General features: G+C 37.7%; 1 protein-coding gene across 1 annotated transcript in view; it reads left to right on the top strand.

Moving 5' to 3' along the window:
* Nucleotides 1–22727, top strand: part of CUBN (cubilin) — a 298821-nt gene that overhangs the window by 221316 nt on the left and 54778 nt on the right. The window contains exons 53-57 of the mRNA XM_069086260.1: nt 86–311; nt 1178–1365; nt 5647–5803; nt 16841–16990; nt 22014–22214. Coding sequence (XP_068942361.1) covers nt 86–311; nt 1178–1365; nt 5647–5803; nt 16841–16990; nt 22014–22214 — 922 coding nt within the window. The remainder of the gene's footprint in view (nt 1–85; nt 312–1177; nt 1366–5646; nt 5804–16840; nt 16991–22013; nt 22215–22727) is intronic.

Below are 22727 nucleotides of genomic sequence, written 5' to 3'. Positions count from 1 at the left end.
AAAAGGAAAGTGAAGAGGTCATCACTGGGGTAGGGAAACCCCTTTGTAATTTAGAATGTCTCACTCTGACTTGTTATCTCTTTAGCTTTCTTTTACATTTTTTGATGTTGAAAACCATATCATGTGTAAGTGGGACTCAGTCACTGTCATAAATGGAGGCTCTCCAGGATCTCCTGTAGTAGGGCATTATTGTGGAACAACAATCCCCAGGACTATACAGTCTGGTTCGAATCAGTTGATGGTCATCTTTAACTCAGACCATTCTGTGCAGCAAGGGGGCTTTTATGCCACGTGGACCACACAGACTCTGGGTAAGAGGAATGCTATTCTCTTCTGTCATCACTCTATCATAGCTACTGATATTTCCCTCTTCCAAAGCCTTTGGCATCGTCCAGTCCTTCAGTATGAGTAACTGAAATTATTTTAACCAGTGGAAATGACATTTAAAAAGGTGTATCTGTTTACAGCCAAATCCTACCCTTGCCCCAGGGCCATGGGGCCTTTCCATCTGTCTTAGCGCTGAAACATCTACCATGTGTTGTCTCCTTTCATTAGAAGGTGAGCTGCTTAAGAGCAGTGACTGTATTTTTTTTCTATTTCTAGACATAGTAAGGGCTTAAAAAGGCTTAGATATGCCACCATTTAGCAATCTAAATGACAATGTGCTTCAAAAGCTGACAGAAAGATATCCCATTGCTTCAACAAATTTCACCAGAAATTTAATTTCAGTACTTTAGCTTCTGATGTATATAAAATGTGATGGTAATGAAAATGGTTAGAGAAAAGAATACTTCAGAATATCTGTTTTTCTCTGCATGGGGTCTCATTCTACCAGAGCCAGTCATACATACTCTGTTCACTAGTAGATAGAGACGTGAATTCCTGTGGACCAAAAAGTTCATCACTTGATGACCAACTTTCTGCTGAGTAGCCTCTCCAGACTAAGCTAGTCTGGTCCTTGGATGATAGGGACACACAATTCATGGCCAAGTTCATGTTCAAGACTTTACTAGCTTGGTAAGATAAACAAAAGCTTTTACTCTGTTGACAAAGGTCAACTTTCAAGAATCCAGCGTTTACCTTTAGCTCACACATCATCTATATTCATTTCTTTTGATTTTCATGAAAAAAAAAAGTGATATCACTTCATTGGGTTTTGGTTGTGACAATTTTCCAGGCTGTGGTGGAATACTTCATTTTGACACTGGTACAATCAAGTCTCCTCACTGGCCTCAAAATTTTCCTGAGAATAGCAGATGTGAATGGAAAGTCATCATACATGAAAGCAGACACCTGGAGATCAGCTTTGACAATAATTTCCTGATTCCCAGCAGTGATGGACAGTGTCAAAACAGCTACATAAAGGTTGGTGACATTTACTTAATTGAAGCAAAACCATTTTTGGTGAGTATAAATATTTAGCCTAGAAATTGCTTCCTGCTATTGGGAGTCAGGAAAAAAAATGGTTTTATAGCTTAGATCTCATATACAGAAGAATCAGAAAATTATAATTTTCTTACTTATAACTGGGACCTCAGGAAGAATGCTAATCACTGCTTGGAATGAATGATAATTTGGTGCTGCCTACTAACCATGAGTATCACCCAAGTCTCTGTCCTAGGCCCTCTTCTCTTTTCCCTTTATACTATTTCTTTGGTGATAGCATCAACTCCCACAGATTCAGCTATCATTTCTATGCAGAAAATTTCTAGACCTATACATTAGCCCTAATCTCTCTCCTGCTCCCTGCCTTCTGAACTTCTAGAATTGAGTGAATGAATGAACAAAAAAACCCCAAACATTTAAGTACTTTCCCCTGATTACCTTGGACTTAGAGCTTCCTTGGCCTCCTTCAAGATTTAGCTCAAATCCTAACTTCTTCATGAGGCCCTTCCAATGTTATTCTTATTGCCCCCCCCAATACTACCCCTCATTATGTTCCATCCAATATAAATCACTCATGCTCACATGTGTGTGTGAATATACATAGCTATATATCTCTATACATTTATATGTCCATAGCTGTTTTTATGTTGTTCTCTCCATGAGAATACAAACTCCTTGAGGTCAGTGACCAGTTTTTTTGTTTATTTGCCTTGTCTTTCAAATTCCACTGCTTATTACCACAGTAATTCTGGCTCATAGTAAGTGCTAATAAATGGTCGCTCACTGACTGGTGCTAATATTGATACATAAAACATAGATATAGGGGGCTGGGCTTGTAAATGTTTAATCATTGATTCTCTCTCCAAAATATACAAGACATACTTTTAAGATTAATCTGCCCTATTAGCATTTTCTCCATCACTTTCTTAAATCTAGACAGTCAACAAAACACTAAGTCAAGCCATAATTTGTGACATTTGCCCATTTCCTAGGTGTAAATATGAGGAAAATTCAACAGTTCATTCTCAGAGCTGGTTCAAACTGGCTCCAGCAAAGTCCTGCACGGGTCCCCTGATTTGAAGGTGTTATATCATGTCCAGAGCAAAAGACCAAGAATATTTTTGATTCTCTTCTTTCTTTGGAGTCTGAAGAGAAGGGGTTGTCTTTATCCAAAATGACATCATTGAGTCCTCTGAGTGCAGAACACCACAAGGGGCAAAATTTAAATTGAATGTCTGTGGCACAATCTGGAATCTGCACTAGATGGCCTTCCATGTGGGAGTAAGCACCTTGGTCATTTCTGCATCTCCTTGCTTTATCCTTGCTTGGCTGTATATTCAAAGAGTTCTTGAACAACATTATCTATTGTATCCTTAAAAAACTCTCATATGATTTTGACATATTCATGCCAGACACCTCGTCAGAGGAAAGTATTTATTCTATCCAGGCCAATGCTTTATCACAGTCAAGAACCAAGAAACACATTCCATTAATATCTCTACACATTCACATTAATATATTTGTGTAAAGATATGGAAAGTCCTTGAGAAGAACTGCTTTTTTTTTAACTTTCTTTGTCTTCCCAGCAATTACTACAGTGCCTTGTACATAGTAAGCACTTCAGAAATGCTTGCTTATTGACCTATTATTCCCACAAAAATGTAGAAGTGTAAAAGCAGGCATATGTTTCAGTAGCTACTGATACTTTATGGGTCACTGGAAATCATAGGTGGGTCAGTGGCCCAAGTATCTACCATGAGGTTTGCTACCCAGAGGCAAAGAGGCTCCATGAGCAACCTGGGAGTCATCGGAGTTGCGCTTCAGACACAGCTTTGGCTCTCTGTACAAAATCACTGATATTGCGGGAGTGTTTCTAGTGGCTCCAAGGTTCCACAAAGCAGCTGTGTTATATTAACTTCCCGTTTTCACCAACTAAGAGTGCCCACCTATTGGAACTCTGGTCATTAAATCTACATTTAATGACGCTGCAGAAAGCATCAAAGAACAAGTATGCCAGTTCTTTTTCTTTTCTCTGAAAATATAAATATTGCCTACGTAGCCTAGACATCACAGGAGGACTGAGGATCTGTTATTTTTCAATCATCAAGTAGACAGGGTTCCGTTAACAAATATTTGCCCAGGGACTCAAATTTCTATTTACCTCACTGCAAGAAGGACCAAAGGAATAGAAAACCAGGGAAGGGAAGAGTCTAGATTTTTTTTTTTGACATGTTTGAATTATTGGGTATCCAGGATACTTTCTGTCTAAGTATGTGGGAATATTTAAATTGTCTCTTGAGTCATTATCGCTTGTCCATCATTTTTCAATGATATAAAGTGACTCGGAAAATATCTAAGATTATATGAATAGTTATTTTTGAATAATATCCACTTTATATGCTTCAAATTGCTTTTGATGTAATAAGTTAACTTTGCCCTTATCAATAAAAGTAACATTAAATTTCTAAGTTTAAACAAAATCTTGAAGACTTTTGAAATACAAAAAGATAGACTTTTAAAAATTCCTAGAGTGGTAAAAAATCACTTGCACCAAAGATAAGTACTACAAAGTATTTTAAAAACCCAGAGACATTTGAAAGAATTTCAGATTGATTAACACTTCTTTAGGCTCATTTTTTCTGAAACTTCTTTAGATTTTTTTTTGGATGGGCACTAGATTATAGGTGAAGAAATGTACAAATCTTTAATCCCAACAGGGGGATAGAAATTTAAGAATTAATCATCATCATCATTATTGCAGAAATACTGCTGTTAGGCCAAAGGACAGCATTTAATCTGTGTGATTCCTGACTTCAGAAAAGCTTCAGTGTTTAGATATGAGGCATATTTCAACATCTACCTTTGCTTATCACTTACATTCCAGTAATTTATGAGTATATGCTGGGTGTTGATTACCTTGTGATTATGCTTAGAGCATAATAATAATAATAACATATACATATATTTCTTATCATGTGTCAGATATCATGTTAAGTACTTTACAATTAATTATTATCTCATTTGATCCTTACAATAAACTTGGGAGGTAGATGCTATTATAATTTTCCCCTTACAGTTGAGGAAACTGAGGCAGAGAGTGGTTAAAGGACTTAGCCCAGGATCATGCAGCAAGCTTACTAGCTTACTGACTGAGGCTAAAATGATCATATATAATTTCCATGGTGAGTGAACTAAAAGAAATTCAATCAATGCCTTGGACTAAGGTTGGATTACTGGTTTGCATTCATCTTCAGCATCTGACAGAAATTCCATAGCTTTTTTGTTCTCAAGTACTTCAAAGTCATCCACCTTCCCACTTCTAAGCAACCATAGTTTGACTTTATGTAAGATTCTTATGTGTCTCCTAGGTGCTTAGTGCTTAGGAATTGACCTACAGAGCTAACATTTTAAATAAAATGAACCAGAAAATTTGGTAATTTGAAAATACGTTATATGCACCCATCTGGAGACTGAACTGTTTAAAAATACTGTTTTCCACTGTTGGGCCACATTATACTTCTAGTTACACAATATTAGTCCCACAGAAAAGTAGAGAGTAGTAGAGGAGAGCTGCATTCTCTTTGCTCAGGGGCCCAGCAATAGAGTATATAACTATTGGACAAAGAACTAGCTAACTAAATTTGGCTAAACTTTTCAACAGAATATTGGCCATCAACTTTTTTTTTTCTGATACAGTGATTCAGATTACTTACTAGAGGTATAGAGAGGTAATGATATGCATAGGAGAAGGGATCAATCATTGACAATGTCACAGATCTTAAAGTGTTGGAGTAAAATGTAATTTTCATTTGCTTATTCAGTAAATGTTCATTGCATGCATACTATTTGGTCTCTACAACTCAATTTTAAGCTCCTTGAGGAGAGGATCACATCTTCTGAGGCATGCAGCACCCAATGCAATAATCTTCACACATTAATTGGCTAACCTCCTCACTTACTAAGAGACTGCTTACTAGATGAGGAAATCTAGAAATAGTTGGATTAGAATCTTTGAATTGATCAAAGAATCAAAGATATCAAATTTCATATCCATATAAAAATAGACACTGTCTCCTTAAAGAAGGACATATAGACACATTCCTGAATGAATCAACTCAAAAATTAAAAGGAAAGTACAGTTTTAAAAATATTTGTTTATTGTTTCTTTGAATTCTATGGAGGAGTATGTCTAGAAATGTACAAGATTTTTAAATGTTGAAGAGATACTGAAAATAATAAATCATCCTATGAACTTGCTAGGTTTGGGCAGGGACTGAGGAAACAGAAGCAGCCCTATTGGTCACAGGTTGTGGAAGTGTGCCTCCCAGTTCTCTCATCATTCCAAGAAACTCCTTCACTGCAGTGTTCCAATCCCAGGATGACGTAGGACAAGGCTTCTCTGCGTCATACGTAAGCAGTAAGTACCACAACTCCACAACTCTACAAGGCTTAAGGATGTCATAACTGGCTGGGACATTGGCATTTAATAGGCAAGAGATGGCCATGACAAGGATAAATCTGAGGTAGATGATCCTGTGGTGAGGTGGGTTGAAAGAGTGAACATAAAAAGTAGACTACTGTCCATTAAGGAACCAGTGTCACCCTTGAGGGGGGGTCTCTGTAGAGTGCCCCAGGGCTATGTCTGGTCTGATTTAGCATTTTTTGTCAATGACTGGGATGAAGACCAGGATGGCAATTATATCAAATTTGCAGATGTCAAACCTAGGAGCCATCATTAAAATAATGGCAGATGTTATCAGGATCTAAAGAAAATTAAAAAGTTTAACAGACGAGAATGATGATTTAAATATAAGATAAAATTGAACATAAATCAATGTAAAAAGAACTATACTTGAGTTCAGAAAACCAACTTCACAAATAATTAATAAGTTCCGCATGAATAAAAGGTGCTTAAGCCAATATTATTATGAGAGATCAGGGCTCTTAGTAGACTGAAAACTTTCCATATGAGACATTGGTACAATATGGCGCTCAAAAAAGCTGTTGTCATTCTAGGATGCATTAGGAAAGGAATAGTGTTCAGAACATGGAATGTGATAGAAATGACAATCTTATTGTATTCTGTCCTGTGTCTAGTTCTGGGAAATATTAAAAAATAAATGAACAAACTGGAGATTTTCAGGGGAAGGTAACTAGGATGGTCAGAGAACTCCAAACCTTGTCACTTGAGGATCTATTGAACTGGGGACATTTAATTTAGAAAAGAGAAGACTTGAAGACATGATAACCATAGGAGAGTATTCAAAAGGTTGTCCTGTGCAACTGGGACTATAAGAAGCAATTAAGAGGCAACTTTTGCCTCTAGGTGAGGAAAGTGTTATTGACAATTAGAGCTATCCAAAAGTGGGATGGACTGCCCTTGGAAGTGGTCAACTTCCCCTTGCTAGAGCTCTTCAGGGGAAGCTGAAGTGGCCGTTTCTTGAGGGAGTTGTCAAGGGGGACTCCTGGTCAGGTGCAGGTTGGACCAAACCATTTTGAGGTCCCCTCTTAGACTTCAAGAAGACAAAGCTCAAATGTTAAGGATCTGGCCTTCCAGAGGTAACAAGTGTCCAAAGGGAGGTCTGGAGCCAGGAGAGAAGCCCACTGAAGAATGAGCAAGTGAAATGCAACTGCAAAATCAAGTTCAAGAAACAGGCTACAGACACCAGGCAGGTGACTGGTGGAGGTGGAGGAAAGAAATAGGCAGCAGGAGATAGTTCTAACAGTGAGCGTCAGGGCCCTGTGCTTTCCTGTCTCCATGCCTTTTCTGACATTTCTCCTGACACCATGAAAGCTCTCATTCCACCCTCTGTGCCCATTGGGTCCATCCTTTAGAAGCCCAGACTGCAAGAAGCTTTCCCTGATTCTACGTTTGTTATGTATCCCTCAAATTTCATCCCCCATTTTTTTGTACCCTTTGCATGCCCTTTATCATCTGTTCTTGTATATTATAGGTATGGGGGCAGGGACAATGGCTCAGACCTTGTATGTCCCTTAAGCACACAGCAAGTGCTTATGGTTTGTTTGATTTGTTTGTTTGAACCCTCTCATTCCAGATCTTTCACATGCGTCTTAGAGAACTATAGTAGTTCTGGATAATAATAATAATAGTTATTACTCTAATTTTAAGAAGCCTCTTCCCTTCTCCCTAGAATGTTGGAGGGTTATATAAAGCATGACAGATTGTGAAATTCTTCCATGCCACCAAGGCTGGCAAAATTTTAGAACCACAGTGGTATCCTGATTGGTTGAATTAAATGAAATCTAGGTTAACACATAGATGATTTACACAGAAAATTATTTGCAGATGGTTCAAGGAGTGTTCCTGCATGCAACATCACCCCTAATTCAAATGGACAATGGGTTCACTGTTGTGATTTCTTCTCAGAATTCTGAAACTACTCACATTCAAATATTTGTGTCCTTTTAGAGCAAGAATTATATTTTAAACAATATTTTATTTTTTCCCTGTTACATGTTAAACAATTTTTAACATTCATTTTTTTTAAATTTTGAGTTCCAAATCTCTCCCTCCCTCCTTTCCTTCCCTCTCTAAGGTGATAAGCAATTTGATATAGATTATACTTGTGCAATCATGCAAAACATATTTCCATATTAATCCTGTTGTGAAAGACCAAAAAAAAACGCCACACAAAATAATAAAGTGAAAAATAGTATGTTTCAATCTGCATTTAGATTCTTTCAGTTCTTTCTCTGGATGTGCATAGAATTTTTCATCATGAGTCTTTTGGAATTATCCTGGATCGTTGTATTGCCGATAATAGCCAAGTCATTCATACTATCATTGTAAAGTATTGCTATAACTGTGTACAGTGTTCCCCTGGTTCTACTTACTTCACTGCATCAGTTCATGTAAGTCTTTCCAGGTTTTTCTGAAATCATCCTGCTTTTCATTTCCTAAAGCACAATAGTATCCTATTAAATTCACATGCCACAATTTGTTTAATCATTCCCCAGCTGATGGACATCCCCTCAATTTCTGCTTCTTTGCTACCACAGAGTTATTATAAATGTTTTTGCACAATTGCCCTTTTTTTACTCGATGAAAAGGTGTGCAAAGTTTTATTGACTTTAGCACATAGTTCCAAATTGCTCTCCAGAATGGTTGGATCAATTCATATCTCCACCAACAGTATATTAATTCCATTTTTTCCATATCCCCTCCAACACTGTCTATTTTCTTTTTCTGTCATATTAACCAATTTGATAGATGTGAGGTTGTACTTCAGAATTGTTTTCACTTACATTTATCAAGTAAATAGTGATTTAGAACATTTTTTCATCACTATAGATAGCTTTGATTTTTTTTGCCTGAAAACTGTCCTTTCATATTCTTTGACCATTTATCAATTGGGGAATGACTTGTATTCTTATAAATTTGACTCAATTCTCTATATTTTTGAGAAATGAGACCTGTATCAGAGATTTTTGCTATAAAAATTTCCCCCTAGTTTTCTGCTTTCCTTTTAATCTTGGTTGCATTGGTTTTATTTGTGCAAAATTTAAAAATTTTATTATAATTAAAATTATCCATTTTGTATCTTCTAATGTAGAACAAAATTCTTTACCGTTTTGAGTCATGATCCCCTTTAATACTGAACTTTATGGATCACTTCTCAAATAATGTTTATAAATGCATAAAGATACACAGACTCAGAAAAGAAAATAATTATATTAAAATCAAGTCATCAAATATTTTAAAAGGTCCCAGATCCCAGGTTATGAGCCCCTGTTCTAGCATAAAGTAAATAATAAAGAACATATGAGCTTCCCTGGGAGATTGGGGAGAGGGCAGAAAAAGACAAAGGGAGTTAATCTCAAAACATTTTCCTAAACCATTCCATTTCCTTTGTTGTAATGTATTGGAATCACTCCCATGTGGTCCTCAGTTTGGTGAAGATGTGGCAGTAGAACCCACCCTGCTGATGACTCTAAGAAGCACACACTTTCCCCTCAGCCCACTCCCTTATTAGGGAAAGAAGCAACAGACTGTACTCATATGATTTGTTAGTATCTGCTCCTTCCCTCCTCCATTACAGATCAAAGATCTCAATATCTGACTGTAAGTGCTTCCTCAAAGAAAGAGAAGTCTGCTGTGTTGGTCAGATCACAATTCTGAGACTAGTTCTTTACATTAGTATCTTTTGGTATTAACAAGAAAAAGTAACACTAGTAATGAAGATAAAGTGCCCTGAATCCTACATCCTAAACTCTCATCACTCTTGAATAAAAATGTGGTCTTTGGATTTCTCTGAAGGTGTATAGTCATTTGGAGAACTGATGGTGATTAAAAGCCCATCTGAATCAATCCCTCCTTTCAGCTGACAGTTAAAATCCAATTAGGGTTTTTTCCTCTTGAAATGTTTTTAACTCAAGTTTCAAACTAAAACTTCCCCTTGAAGTATTATGATTCAAGGTTGTGTGTTTTATACTAGAGTGGGAACTGTACCAGGTTTTTAAAAAATGCTCTAAGGTTCCTTAGGACCAACCCTTCTTTAGTCTGGGTTTCTGTTGCCATAGGTTTGGATTCTGTGCCACCTGAGGGGGTCTTTAAGAAAACCAACAAACAAATCCCTGGTCCCAAGGCACCAATTCTATATGTTGAGACTATTTCTTAGAACCCAGTGGTAGCCCAGCCTAAGGAAGTGCCATGGTGTAATAGAAGGAACACCACACTTAGAGCCAGGGAACATGGCAGGGAGTCTTCAATAAGGCAATAGGCTACTATATACTCCTATAGAAAATACACAAAATGAAATAAATGAATAAGCAATTGTGCCCTAACAAAAACACTCTGAGTCTTTCTAATCATGAAAAAAATCCACAGAAACTACCTGTTGAAATCAACATGGTCTGACTGAAAATCATAATTTATAAAACATTCATTAATATAATGTTATCATGTTGACAACATTCTTTTTCCAGATATACAATTCAGTTAGAGTGAGGAAGTTTTTATCCCAGACCACCACTAGAAGGACCTTCTATCCACGACTAATGAATTAAACATAATGGGTTCTGGCTTGAGAAAGAGGAGAGAAGAAAAGTGGCTGTTTTATTGCTTTCCTCACATGGAAGGGAAATATTTTTTTGGCTTCAGAGAGCATCAGGCTTCTGGGCAGTTGTTTGTTCTGTTGCTTGTTGAGGAAGGATGCAGTCACTGGGAAAACAAGGATGTTGGAGAAATAAAATAATGCCTTGTCCATGAGTTCTTCAGCTTAAGCTAAGGGAGAAGTGTGCTAATGAATCCTAGGGTTAGAGCTAGAAAGAATTTTGTAGATCAGTCTAACCCTCTCCATTTTGCAAATGAGGAAACTGAGGACCAGAGAAATTAAATAATTTCAAACAAGGGTGCAAGTAGCCCAGAGTTCTCTGGTTTAAATATAGTATTTTCCCCCACTTCACCAGAGAATTGTCCATTGAGAAAAAGTACCCCCAGGATATTTTATCACTGAGCTAGCTCACAGTGGAAGGCAGAAATTCTAGAAAGGACTCTGGATCATCTGCTGGGTTTTTTGGAATGCCTTAAAGAAAAATCACTGGGAAGAATTTTTGACTACAACCTAAGATGATTTAGAATGAAGTAATAAAGGGAAAAGTCAAGTTTAGTACCCAGTTATCCCTGGGGCATTTGTTTGCTTTGAAAGGTGCTTTAAAATGTCATCTTTAAAAATGACATAATTTAAATTTAATTCAATTAAATGAAATTTTTTTATCAACACTAGCATTATCAAAGTATGGTTCTAGATTACAAAAAATGAAAAATGACATAGTTCCTACTTTTTGAAAACTTATAATTAGCAAGTATAGGTTTTGTATACCAGTGATATAGACAAATTATATAAAGTAGAATGGAATAAGAACAGAGTCTAGACGAAGAGTTCTAAGAAATTAGGGAAAGGAGAACCCTTGCAGCTTGGAGTGTGAATATCAGGGAAGACTTCATGAAAGATGTGATCCTTGGATTAGTCCTAAAAGAAAGAGAAGAATTGCAACAGTAGAAAGATGAAGGCGGTGTGGTCTGGGCATGAGATAGGAATTCAAAGAGGCAGGATGAAGTATAAATATTATCCAGTCAATCATTATAAACCTCTCCAAAGCTGGTGCAGAGATCCAGACTCAAGCAAAGAATATCCCTTTAGTTCTACCCATGAAACTGAGGCACCATCACCACCTCCTAGATTGTACTATATTTCTATAATGTTTTAGAGATTGAATTGGAAAGCTATGAGGTGGCTTTTTTACTTAAAAATAACTTACTTATTTTTAACATTCTTTTTAATTTTTGAGTTCCGGATTCTCTCCCTACCTCCTATGCCCTCTCCCACCCACTGAGAAGGCAAACAATATGATATCAATTATACATGTGAAATCATGACAAACATATTTCTATATTAGCCATATTTCAAACAAAGCAAGAAAAATAGAGTGAGAAAATTATACTTGAATGTTCACTCAGAGTTTATCAGTTCTCTCTCTAGAGGTGGATAGCATTTTTTTCCATCATCAGGCCTTTGGAATTGTCTGGGATCATTATATTGATCAGGGTATCCCAGTCTTTCACATCTGATCATTGTCCCAACATTGCTGTTCCTGTGCACAATGATTTTCTGGTTCTTCTTGCTTTACTTTCCATGTTTTTTCTAAACTCACACTCACACCCCATCATTTCTCATAGGAAGCAATGAGTTTCTCAGTGACAGTGGACATCACAAATATTAGTATACCAAGTTCCTAGGAACCTGTAGTGCTACAGCAATAATAGCAGACAGAGCACTCTACTTCTGAAATTTTAGGCTAACTAGGACAGAAACAATTACATTAAGTGAGGGAGATAGATATCATAGGCTTTGGGGAAGACAGATGTCTAGGAGTCAGAGACTACTCCCAAACTTGCTACTAATTAGTTGTGTAACCCAAAGTTTCTTCATCTGTAAAATGGATGTAAAGTGATTTAGACTCCTAAGTTCTCATCAAGGCACAGAAATGAACTCCCACGAGTATATAAACACAAATACTAAAATAAAAGCATGAAACCAGGACATAACTTAACAGTAAAGTGTACTAAGAACCAAATTTCATGTCTAAATGCAGTTTTGGGTGGAGACCTGGGGTAGCTATATGCAGTTAGAATAGAAAGTCAGGGGTTTGACTCCAGGCAGAGCAAATTGTTGTCCAAAAGGATTGGAATTCAATGAGAGATTTTCTTGAAAGTGTAACAACAACATTAATAATCATAGCCAGTCTCTAAAGCACTTTAAGGTCAGCAATGTCTTTTATGGATAATATATCATTTTATTCTCAGAACCCTATGAAGTAGGTCCTCTTACAATTACCATTCTACAAATGAGGAAAAGGAGGCTAAAGGAGGTGGAAGGATTTACCTAGAGTCCCACAAAAGGGTTTGAGGCAAGAATTGCACTCGGGTCTCCCTCGTTCCAAGTAGCATGAAGAGAAGGGAAGGGATACTCAGCACACTTGGACTTTGGGAAGAATGACTGAGGGAGGGGATGAGAGAAATTGAAGAATAATGCCTCTGAGACCAGGGATTCTTGCAATGAGCATTGAAAGAGATGAGTTATAGAAGGAAGGAAGGAGTTTGGAAGGGAAGAAATGAAGTCAGAAATTCTGCAAATAAAATTCTGACTGTGGCTTTCCCCTGATTTTTGTGGATTATATTTATCTCACAGTTTGGTTGAGTATAGTAATCCTGTTTACAGGACCACGGAAGGAAGTGAGTTAGCTAATAAGAGTGTGAATCAGGAAAGAGGAAGGGGTTATTCTTCATTTTTTCCCCACAGCTAATGTCTTTGGAGCACAATTATAATGGGATAGCAAAAAAAAAACAATCTTAGTCTAGTTCTAGTCACAGAATGAATTTCTTTAATAGGTGTGAATATGTACAGATACATGTATTATAAATTACATATGTATATATAAAATCTATGACACTTATGAATTATTTTATCAGTATTCATTTTCATAAATTATAAATTATTTTATCAGTATTCATTTACTTTTTTTCTCTTTTTAATTTTTTGATTTACATCATTCATCTCCATGAGATTTTGAGTTACAAATTTTCTCCCCATTTTTCCCCTACCCACCACCCCAAAACAGGGATCCCACTGAATATCCCCTCCCCCAATCTGCTGTTTCCCATATCTGCTCCCATCCCCTCTCTGACTTTCCAGTGGGGCATAGTGGATCTCTATGCCCCAGTGCCTGTATATCTTATTTCCCAGTTACATGTAAAATCATATATATATTTAAACATTTAATTTTAAAACTTTGAATTCCAGACTCTTTTCCTTCCTCCCTTGTCACCCACCCTTACTGGCAAGATAAGCAATTCAATATAGGTTGTATATGTGTAGCTACGCAAAACATTTCCATAGTGGATATATTGTGAAAGACTGACTATATTTTTCTCCATCCTATCCAACCCCCCACTTGTTCTATTCTCTACTTTGAGCCTGTCCCTTTTCAAAAGTGGGTGCTTCCAACTTCTCTCCCCCCAGCCTGCCCTCTCTTCCATCATCCCCCCTCTCATCCCCTTCCCCTCTACTCTCCTGTAGGGTGACATACCCTATTTAGTATGTATGTCATTCCCTCCCTAAGCCAAATTCAATGAGAATAAGGTTGACTCATTCCATTTTGCCTTCCTGTTCTTCCCCTCCATTGTAACCATTTTCCCTTGCCTCTTCTATATGAGATAATTTACCCCATTCTGTCTCTCCCCATCTCCTCTCATCCTCTCTCACCTCTTAGTTTGACCTTTTAAGTATCATCCCTTCCCATTCAATTGGTCCTGTGCCCTCTGTCTATGTATACCTGTAGACATATATACACACACTCACATGTGTTTTCATACACCCATATACCCTCCTATATAGACATATATAAGTATGTATACATACACACACATATATATTTCTATTCCCTTCAACTATTCTCATACTTAGAAAAGTTTCATAAGTTACAATTATTGTTTTTCCATGTAGGAATATAAGTAATTCAACTTTGATAAGTTCCTTGTGATTTCTTTTCCCTGTTTACCTTCTCATGCTTCTCTTGCTTCTTGTATCTGGATGTCAAATTTTCTATTCAGCTCTGGGTTTTTCATAAGAATGCTTGAAAGTACTTTATTCCATTAAATGACCATATTTTCCCCTGAAACATGATACTCAGTTTTGCTAGGTAGGTGATTCTTGGTTTTAATCCTAGCTCCTTTGACCTATGGAATATCATATTCCAAGATCCCTCAGTGTAGAAGCTGCCAGATTCTGTGTTATCCTGATTGTGTTTCCACAGTATTCAAATTGTTTCTTCCTGGATGCTTGTAATATTTTCTCCTTGATCTGGGAATTCTGGAACCTGGCTATAATATTCCTAGGAGTTTTCGTTTTGGGATCTTTTTCAGGAGGTCAGTTTTGAATTCTTTCAACCTCTGTTTTGCCCCATGGTTCTAAAACATCAGGGCAATTTTCCTTGAGAATTTTTGAAGGATGATTTCTAGATTCTTTTTTTGATCATGGCTTTCAGGTAGTCCAATAATTTTTAAATTATCTCTCCTGGATCTATTTTCCAGGTCAGTTGTTTTCCCAATTAGATACTTCACATTGCTTTCTAGTCTTTCATTTATTTGGATCTGTTTAATAGTATCTTGATTTCTTATAAAGTCACTAGCTTCCATTTGGTCCACTCTAATTCTGAAGGAATGATTCTCTTCAGTGAGCTTTTGAGATTCTTTTTCCATCTGGAGAATTTGGCTTTTTAAGGCATTCTTTTTCTCATTGGCTTTTTGAGCCTCTTTTGCCATTTGAGTTAGTCTGTTTTTAAGGTGTTATTTTCTTCAGTCAGGTTGTTGACTCTCATTTCATAATTTTCTTGCATTGTTCTCATTTCTCTTCCCAATTTTTCCTCTACTTCTCTTATTTGGTTTTCAAAATCTTTCTTAAGGTCCTCTATGGCCTTTAACCAGCTCATATTTTTCTTGGAAGCTTTTGGTGCAGGAGTTCTGACTGACTTCATTGTCTTCCTCCTCTTCCATGCTTTGATCCTTTTTGCCCCCAGAATAGGAGTGTAAAGTTAGATTGCTGTGCTTACTTTGCTTCATTTGCTTGCTCAAGTTGCCACTCAATTACTTGACTTTTGAGCTTTTTGCCACAGTAGAATTCTGCTACCAGAAATGGGATCTTTGTCCCAAATTGCTGGGGTTTTCACAGCTGCTGGAGGTATTAGTTGGGTGCCCTCTCTGAAGCCTCCACACACTTTGGTAACTGGTCATGCACCCCAGGACTTCCACCCTAGAGAGCAATCCAGATCCAAGCAGGTTAAAGCAAGAACAATTACCCCTCAGACTGGTCACTTGGTTCCCCTACAATCTGCAAGGCACGAGCTCTGAAGCAGTGATGTGGTGGTGGCTGCACAGCCTTGGCGCCTCTGCCACTTCTCCTTCAGGGGGTAAAGACTGGGCCGCATTCCCGAACACCCAGTTCCCAAAGTCCACACTGCACTGACCTCTCACTTTTGTCCTTAGCATCTATGGGTTAATAATTCTGGAAACCACCACAGCTTCTGGTGATCTGAAGTCCCTCCAGCCAGAACTGGTCAAGCAGCCCTGAGGCTAAAACCTTGGGCTCACACAGGGCTGGGCTCAGCAACCAGAGCACTGCGCTGGCCCCTTCCTACCTGCCTGATTGACTGTCTTCAGCGGGAAGGTAGCTTTTCCATGTCATTTTGTGGGTTCTGTAGCTCCAAAGTTTGTTTAGAGTCATTTTTTTACATGAATTGGAGGATGTGGGAGTGGGAGCGGAGCACGGAAGTCCTGTTTCTACTCTGCCATCTTCATCAGTATTCATTTTCATAAATATTGTTTACTACTTATACCCCTCTGAGGTAAATGATCCTAGAGAGTTTCCTGGGGTCCTGGGAGGTTAACAAAATCTAAATTAGAGAACCATTTCTGATCCACATTGGTAGAGGGAATTTCTTCACTGGGAAGGAGTTAGTTCCCTACTCAGATGGTTCAGATGAGGAAGGGGGAGGAGGCTAAGTAAGGGGGGGAGGGAGAGGGGGAACAGAGGGAGAGAAAGGGGGAAAGAGATAGAGAGAAAGAAAAATAGTGAGTTTATCCCTAAGAAGACATTTAAACAAAGGATTTGCCCAGGATTACCCATTGCATTTATAGTGAGATCTCTCTTCAGTGCTTAACCCATTAAACCTCATCACCTTTTCCATATACAGAAAACTTGTTTTCCTCCCATGCTGTTGGGTTCCTTAATCATGGAGCCCAGTGCCTGGACTGTGTGGTCAATTGTGGACACAAGGTCATCCAAGGATCATGGCCCTTTCCTGTCTTCAGTAATCCAACTGAAGATGGGTGGGATGACAGCCCTGCTATTACTGATACATTTTTGTCTCCATGCAGGGTGTGGAGCTAACTTCACAAGCCCATCAGGTTACATCGTTTCTCCTAATTACCCGAGTCAGTATGATGACAACATGGACTGCAACTATGTCATCAAGGCAGATGCACAAGCTATGGTCCTCTTGAACTTTGTGTCCTTCCACCTAGAAGGTGAGTGGCCATTGTTTTTTGTTTTGTTTTCTTTTGGCCTTCCAGAGTAGAGAAGGTCCCCACTTCTAGCTGTGGGTAGCTAATTACTCTGCAAAGATCCAACACCCAGGACCCTGCCTGAGAGACTAGTTGGGTGACCACATGAAAATTTCAACCTCTCTGCACCTCAGTTTCCTTAGCTCTAAAATTAAAAGCTTGGACTTAATGGTCTCTACAGATCTATATCTATGATCCTGTGTTCAGATCTAACTGGATACCAAACAATATTACCATGAGGAAAATACTTTCTGGTAATGGAAATGGAATATCGTTTGGAGAACTCCTCGATGCACACATGCATGCATTTTCCAAAAGCAGACATTCAGGATTTCCAGAGTAAAGGATTTCTGCTTCCACTAATGGATAGGCTACTCTTCCCCCACACAGAGAGGCTCAAATGATCCTTGAGTGATATTGTCACATGATGTGATTATGTCATAATAAATAATCAGAATCTTATAACTTCTGCGAACTGAAGATTAAGTAGACCTGGGAAAACTGTATGCACAATGACGACAGCTAGGCAAATGGAACCTCCCAAAATGAAACTGAACAGTGTGTATTACAATGATCAGACTTGGCTCTCAAGAAAAGTTGAAAAAACAAAACACATCTGACTCCCATCATTGCAGAAGTACAGGGTTAAGGCTATGGAATAGTTCACATGCTGTCAGACAGAGCTGGGACTGAACTGCTTTTGTCCCACTTTCTTTAAAAATTTTTATTACTAGCAATTATTTTATATAATATATACTAGTATATAGTATATATAATAATATATGCTAGCATAGGGGAAGAGGAAGAATATATTCAGAAATCAATGCGATATAAAAACAAATCAACAAAAATATAAGAATTGTTAAGTATTCAGAATCAAAAGGCTTCTCAGGGAATAATTTCTAAGCATATATTTGATGCCCTTGATAGATTCCTAAAAGGCAAGGAAAAAGGAATTTCATTCTTGTTTACCAGTTATATTAAAAGAAACCTTTATTGGTTTATTTATTAAACATCAACAACGTGGTAAGAATAACAGGGACAGAGAGACAGAGATCCAAGGGTTATTAACCAAATTCCCTTATACAAACAGCATGATGTAATAAAGAGATATAAACAGGACTTTTTCCTGAGCAAGGTCAAATATTTTCATTGCAAAGGCTGTCCCCACCCTCCTCCCACTTTTTTTTCATTGGGAATAAGAGATAGGCAAGGTTACAGGAAAGAAAGCACAACTCCTTCAGAAAGGTGGTACAAAAGACCAAGCCTTGCTGAGTCAGAGAATAACAAATCTAAGCAGCATTTTCTTATAAAGACATCCACTCACTAAAAGAGATGCGTGCTGTCCTACAGGCCATCACCATCTGTGCCAAATCAGCAAAGGGGAGGAATGCTCCCAGAGTAGATGGCCCTACCTTGTAGCAGTGTGATAGTGTGGTCTAATGGAAAAACATGCTGGGTTTGGAGTCGGGTGACCAGGCTTCCAGCACTGCCCCCCCCCCTTTCCACTTATTACTGTGTGTCTGGGTAAGGGATCTCTCAGTTTCCTCATCTATAAAATGAGGGGTTGGGTTAGATAATCTCTCAGTCACCTTCTAGCTCCAAGCATATGACCTGTGTTTTGATAATTGGCAGCTAAGAGGTATAGTGAATAGAGCAGTGGAAATCAGACCCTGCCTCAGACCTTTCCTGGCTGTGTGACTGAACTTCACTATGCCTCAGTTCCTTTATCTCTAAAATGGGAAAATAATTAAACCTGACTCATAGGGTTATTAGATAAAACGTTAAGTGCTTTTCAGGCCTTAAAGCAGAATATAAATGTCATTATTTGTATTTTTATGATGTTGTATGTATTATTTTATATGCTGCCTTTTCCATATGGCTCATCTGTTTTCTCATTTGTAAAATGGAGGTGATGATGCTAGCACTTTCTTCACATGGTTTCTGTGGGGATCACATGAGATAACATAGGAAATGCACCTTGTAGACCATAAAGTGCTATCTAAGTATGTTAGCTACATGATAAGGTTGTATGTAGCAGTCTAACTTAAAGTACCTTGTTTGTAAAAATACTTTTGTCCCTGTCTTCTTCAGTCAGGACTGATCTTGCTCTGACTGAAATAATATCTTTTTAGCATTAGCATAAGCTGTTTGTTTTACATTTGTGTCAATCTCTCTTTCCTTTTCTGTACCACATCCCCCAATGCTAGTGGCCTCACTCACCATGCAGGGTGTCCCAGAAGTCTCAGAGCAGTCTAAAATGATAGTAAGACTTTTGGGATACCCCAAATCTGTCCCAAGCATCTCTGCAACTTCTTTCTACTCAAATACCAAATTTAACTGGAATTGTTTAAAAACTGCAAAAGATACGCACATTTGGAAACTTACTGTTTTTGCTTCAAGATGGCAGATGAAATCAACCTTAACATGTAATATCAAAATTCTTTGGTAGTGTACCCTATTTCAGCAATATCATCTCCTCTGAAAATTATCATGAGGAAACAGGCTTTGAGAGGGTCAGTGACTTGTCTGTGATCACACAGGTAGTGAGGGTCTGAGGTGGGATTTGAATTCATGTTTCCTCCTTCCAAGTAAAGCATTCTATCCTGTATGCCATAGTGCTACCACAAAATTTCCATATGTACATATATATATCCTGAATGGTTGAATGAGGATTGAGATCTTACTTCATATGGTCAATGAAAGATAGTCTACATTCACGTGGTAAGATCAGATGTGACTGGAGATGTGGTCATTCTGAATACTCATGACTCATTGAAACTGTCTCATACACATAGGACTGGTATTTCCATCCAGCTAGGTGGCCCCCATTGAATTGGGAAGTTCAGATCTTTCTGCCACATATGGTTCTACTTAGCTCTTCTAGAACCATTTTAAGTAATTGTGTGGGCAGTAATCTCAGGCAAGGCATTTGACTACTCCAGGCCAATACCAGGCCACTTAGTCAAAAAGAGACCAAGACAAAGGGAGGAGGCTATTTTACCATGTCTCCATAATCATCCCCTGTCCTCTGATGGGTCACCCAGGATAAAAGCCTGTTGGAAAGAACATTAGAAACATAGGGCAGTTAGAAATGAAAGTGTTCATTCTTTCCTTCATTTATGTTGCTGGTCATGGAATCTGTTTTGTTTGCTATGTTATGTGTAATGAGAAGGAAACCCCGAGGTGACATAGGATTCCATATTGTTAGTATTTGTATTTTTCAATCCAATACATGTAGTAAGGTTATGTTGTACCATCTGGCACATTTGTCACTTTACTTTTTTACTTCATTTAAACTGTCAAAAAAAAGCAAAAACAAAAACCCCAACAACCCAGCCCTGAGATGGTATTGCTCAACTACTTGGCGTCTCTTCCCTTGGCTTTCTCAACTGTTTCAAGTAGACTCATTTTGCAATACATTATTGTGAATGTTATTTGGAACCAGGATCATAAGATCACAGATTTAGATTTAAAGAGACCTTAGAAGCCAGTGAATGCAGTCGTTTCATTTTACAGATGAAGAAACTGAGATACAGCCAGGGAAGTCAGGAGGTGGGGATGAGGAGGGAGAGAATCTCAAACTAAAAGCATCTTTGTTTTATGTATTCTGAAGTTGAGGATTATTGCTAAAATCTTCTAATTACTTTGATTTCTCATTATTCCTTCTTGCTTGACAAGCAATTCTTATTTTGGCTATAAATTCATTACTAACATGATGGACATAATTTTAGTGATATTTTCCTTTCCAAAATTATTTTGCTGTAGTACATAATAAACACCACACTTAAAACAATAGTAGACTTTTAAATGGTAGACTACATTATTTTAGAAAAACCATTATTTTCTATAAATTTTTAGAAAAAAATGAATTCAGTTTTCTGATGAAATAGTAACTTAAAAATACTCTAATTTTAAATTAAATAGACAACTGCCATGAGAATTATCCCTATAGTGTGGCAATATGAGATACTGTGTGAATCCCTGAATGAGTACTGACAGATCAGGAAGGCAAGCTGGTGGCTCTACCTATGGAATTTTCAATAAGAGCTCAAGTTCATAGACACAGAGTTAACTTATAAACCCCCCACGCATGCCACTGTCACCAAAGAAGACTAGGTGACATTACTGCCCCTCTTCATTATCCCTCTCAGGTTTCTTGTCCTTATTTCTTCTTCTTTTTTTAAAGCTTTCCAGCTTTTCTTGATGTTTACCTACATAAGAATATAGAGGGATTTTCTTTCTCTTGGAGGTCCTTGTATCAATGAAATCACAGCCCTGTTCCCAAGCCTGTTTATTTTGAAACAAGACTATGCTTATTGTACTTGAGAGTCGGTGTCACCTTTGTTTCAGCAAGAAGCAGAGTTCATCTTAGTGTGCAAAGCAGAGTAAGCTTTTCAAAATGCACCATGCATATGACCCCATTTATTATTGGAACATATAAGCTGAAGCATGGAGAAGGAATCTATTATAAAGGGCAGCATACTCACTGGGGATTCAGGAAGACCTGAGTCCATATACTGTTCCTGATTCTTAATAACTGTATGCCTATGGACATATCACCTACCACAACTCTGAACTTTAGACAGTCCTGTAAGATTTTAAATTATATGCCATGATGTGTGCTGGATGGAGGGAGTCCCCACAAGGAAAAAATCACAGGTCACTGGTTTATTGACATACTCTGCAATGAATTAAGTTAGAGAGGGCATGCTGCTGAGATAGCCATTCTGGGTCACCACTACCTGGACAGGTGCTTAGTCTGCAGGTACTTGTTCTGCATCAGTTGTAACACCAGTGTGGAAATCACATGATGACCAGTGAATCATTCCTTAATGGATACCCTGAGGACCAATGGTCCAATGTCTACAAAGTCACAAGAATTCCCATTAAATTGCATTGCAGTTTTCGTTTCATGCTTACTAGTATTAATCTTCACTGTTCCAGCTACTAAGTATCACCTCTCTTACCTTTTTATTTTTAATAGCACCCTCAGCCTTAAGTGGAAGTTGTATCAATGATGGAGTAAAAATTATCCGAGGTTACCAGGCAACCTCCACACCCACTGCTACATTTTGTGGTAATGAAATTCCTGAAAGCATGAGCCTCACTGGCCCGATAACGCTCAATTTCTACAGTAACTCTCGTAACACAGACTTCGGATTCAAGGCAGCATACAGAATAATTTGTGAGTACCTGTAATAATGTCATTTACTTTTTCAAATACCAAGTCATGTTTGAAGCATTTTCTTTCTGATTTAGGTAGAACCAATACTGTTCTAGTTCATGGATCTTAGAGGGAAAAAAAAAATTAGTCATTAAATACAGTCTTATATTTTCTTATCTATGTTTTCACTAAATGATGTCTTCTTGGAGAATACTTAGGCCTGGTAGTTGACTTAAAGGGAGCTCCCTATACCAATAAATTGGTCCAGTCCAAAAAAAAAAAAGAAGACACTATGTGTACATATCATTCTATATAAGAAATCCATTGATAAATATGCCTTTCTGAAATGAAATTTTACAAAATTGAGATCTTAAGAAATACTTAGGCCATTCTTACTCTAGCTAATTGAAAGAAAGAATATTCATTTGTGAAATTCAGACCAAAACCAATTTTATTTTTGCCCTTTTATTATATGGATAGCACAATAAAGTGGCCTTTTAGTTCTCAATAATTCAAATAAACATCTCACTTCTC

This window comes from Petaurus breviceps, unplaced genomic scaffold, assembly GCF_028583685.1.
Source record: "Petaurus breviceps papuanus isolate PSGF00001 unplaced genomic scaffold, PetGlider_PUasm1.0 178, whole genome shotgun sequence".
NCBI classification, from domain to species: Eukaryota; Metazoa; Chordata; class Mammalia; order Diprotodontia; family Petauridae; genus Petaurus; species Petaurus breviceps.
Note: the sequence above shows the minus strand (reverse complement) of the source record. Positions and strands in the feature narration are given on the sequence as shown.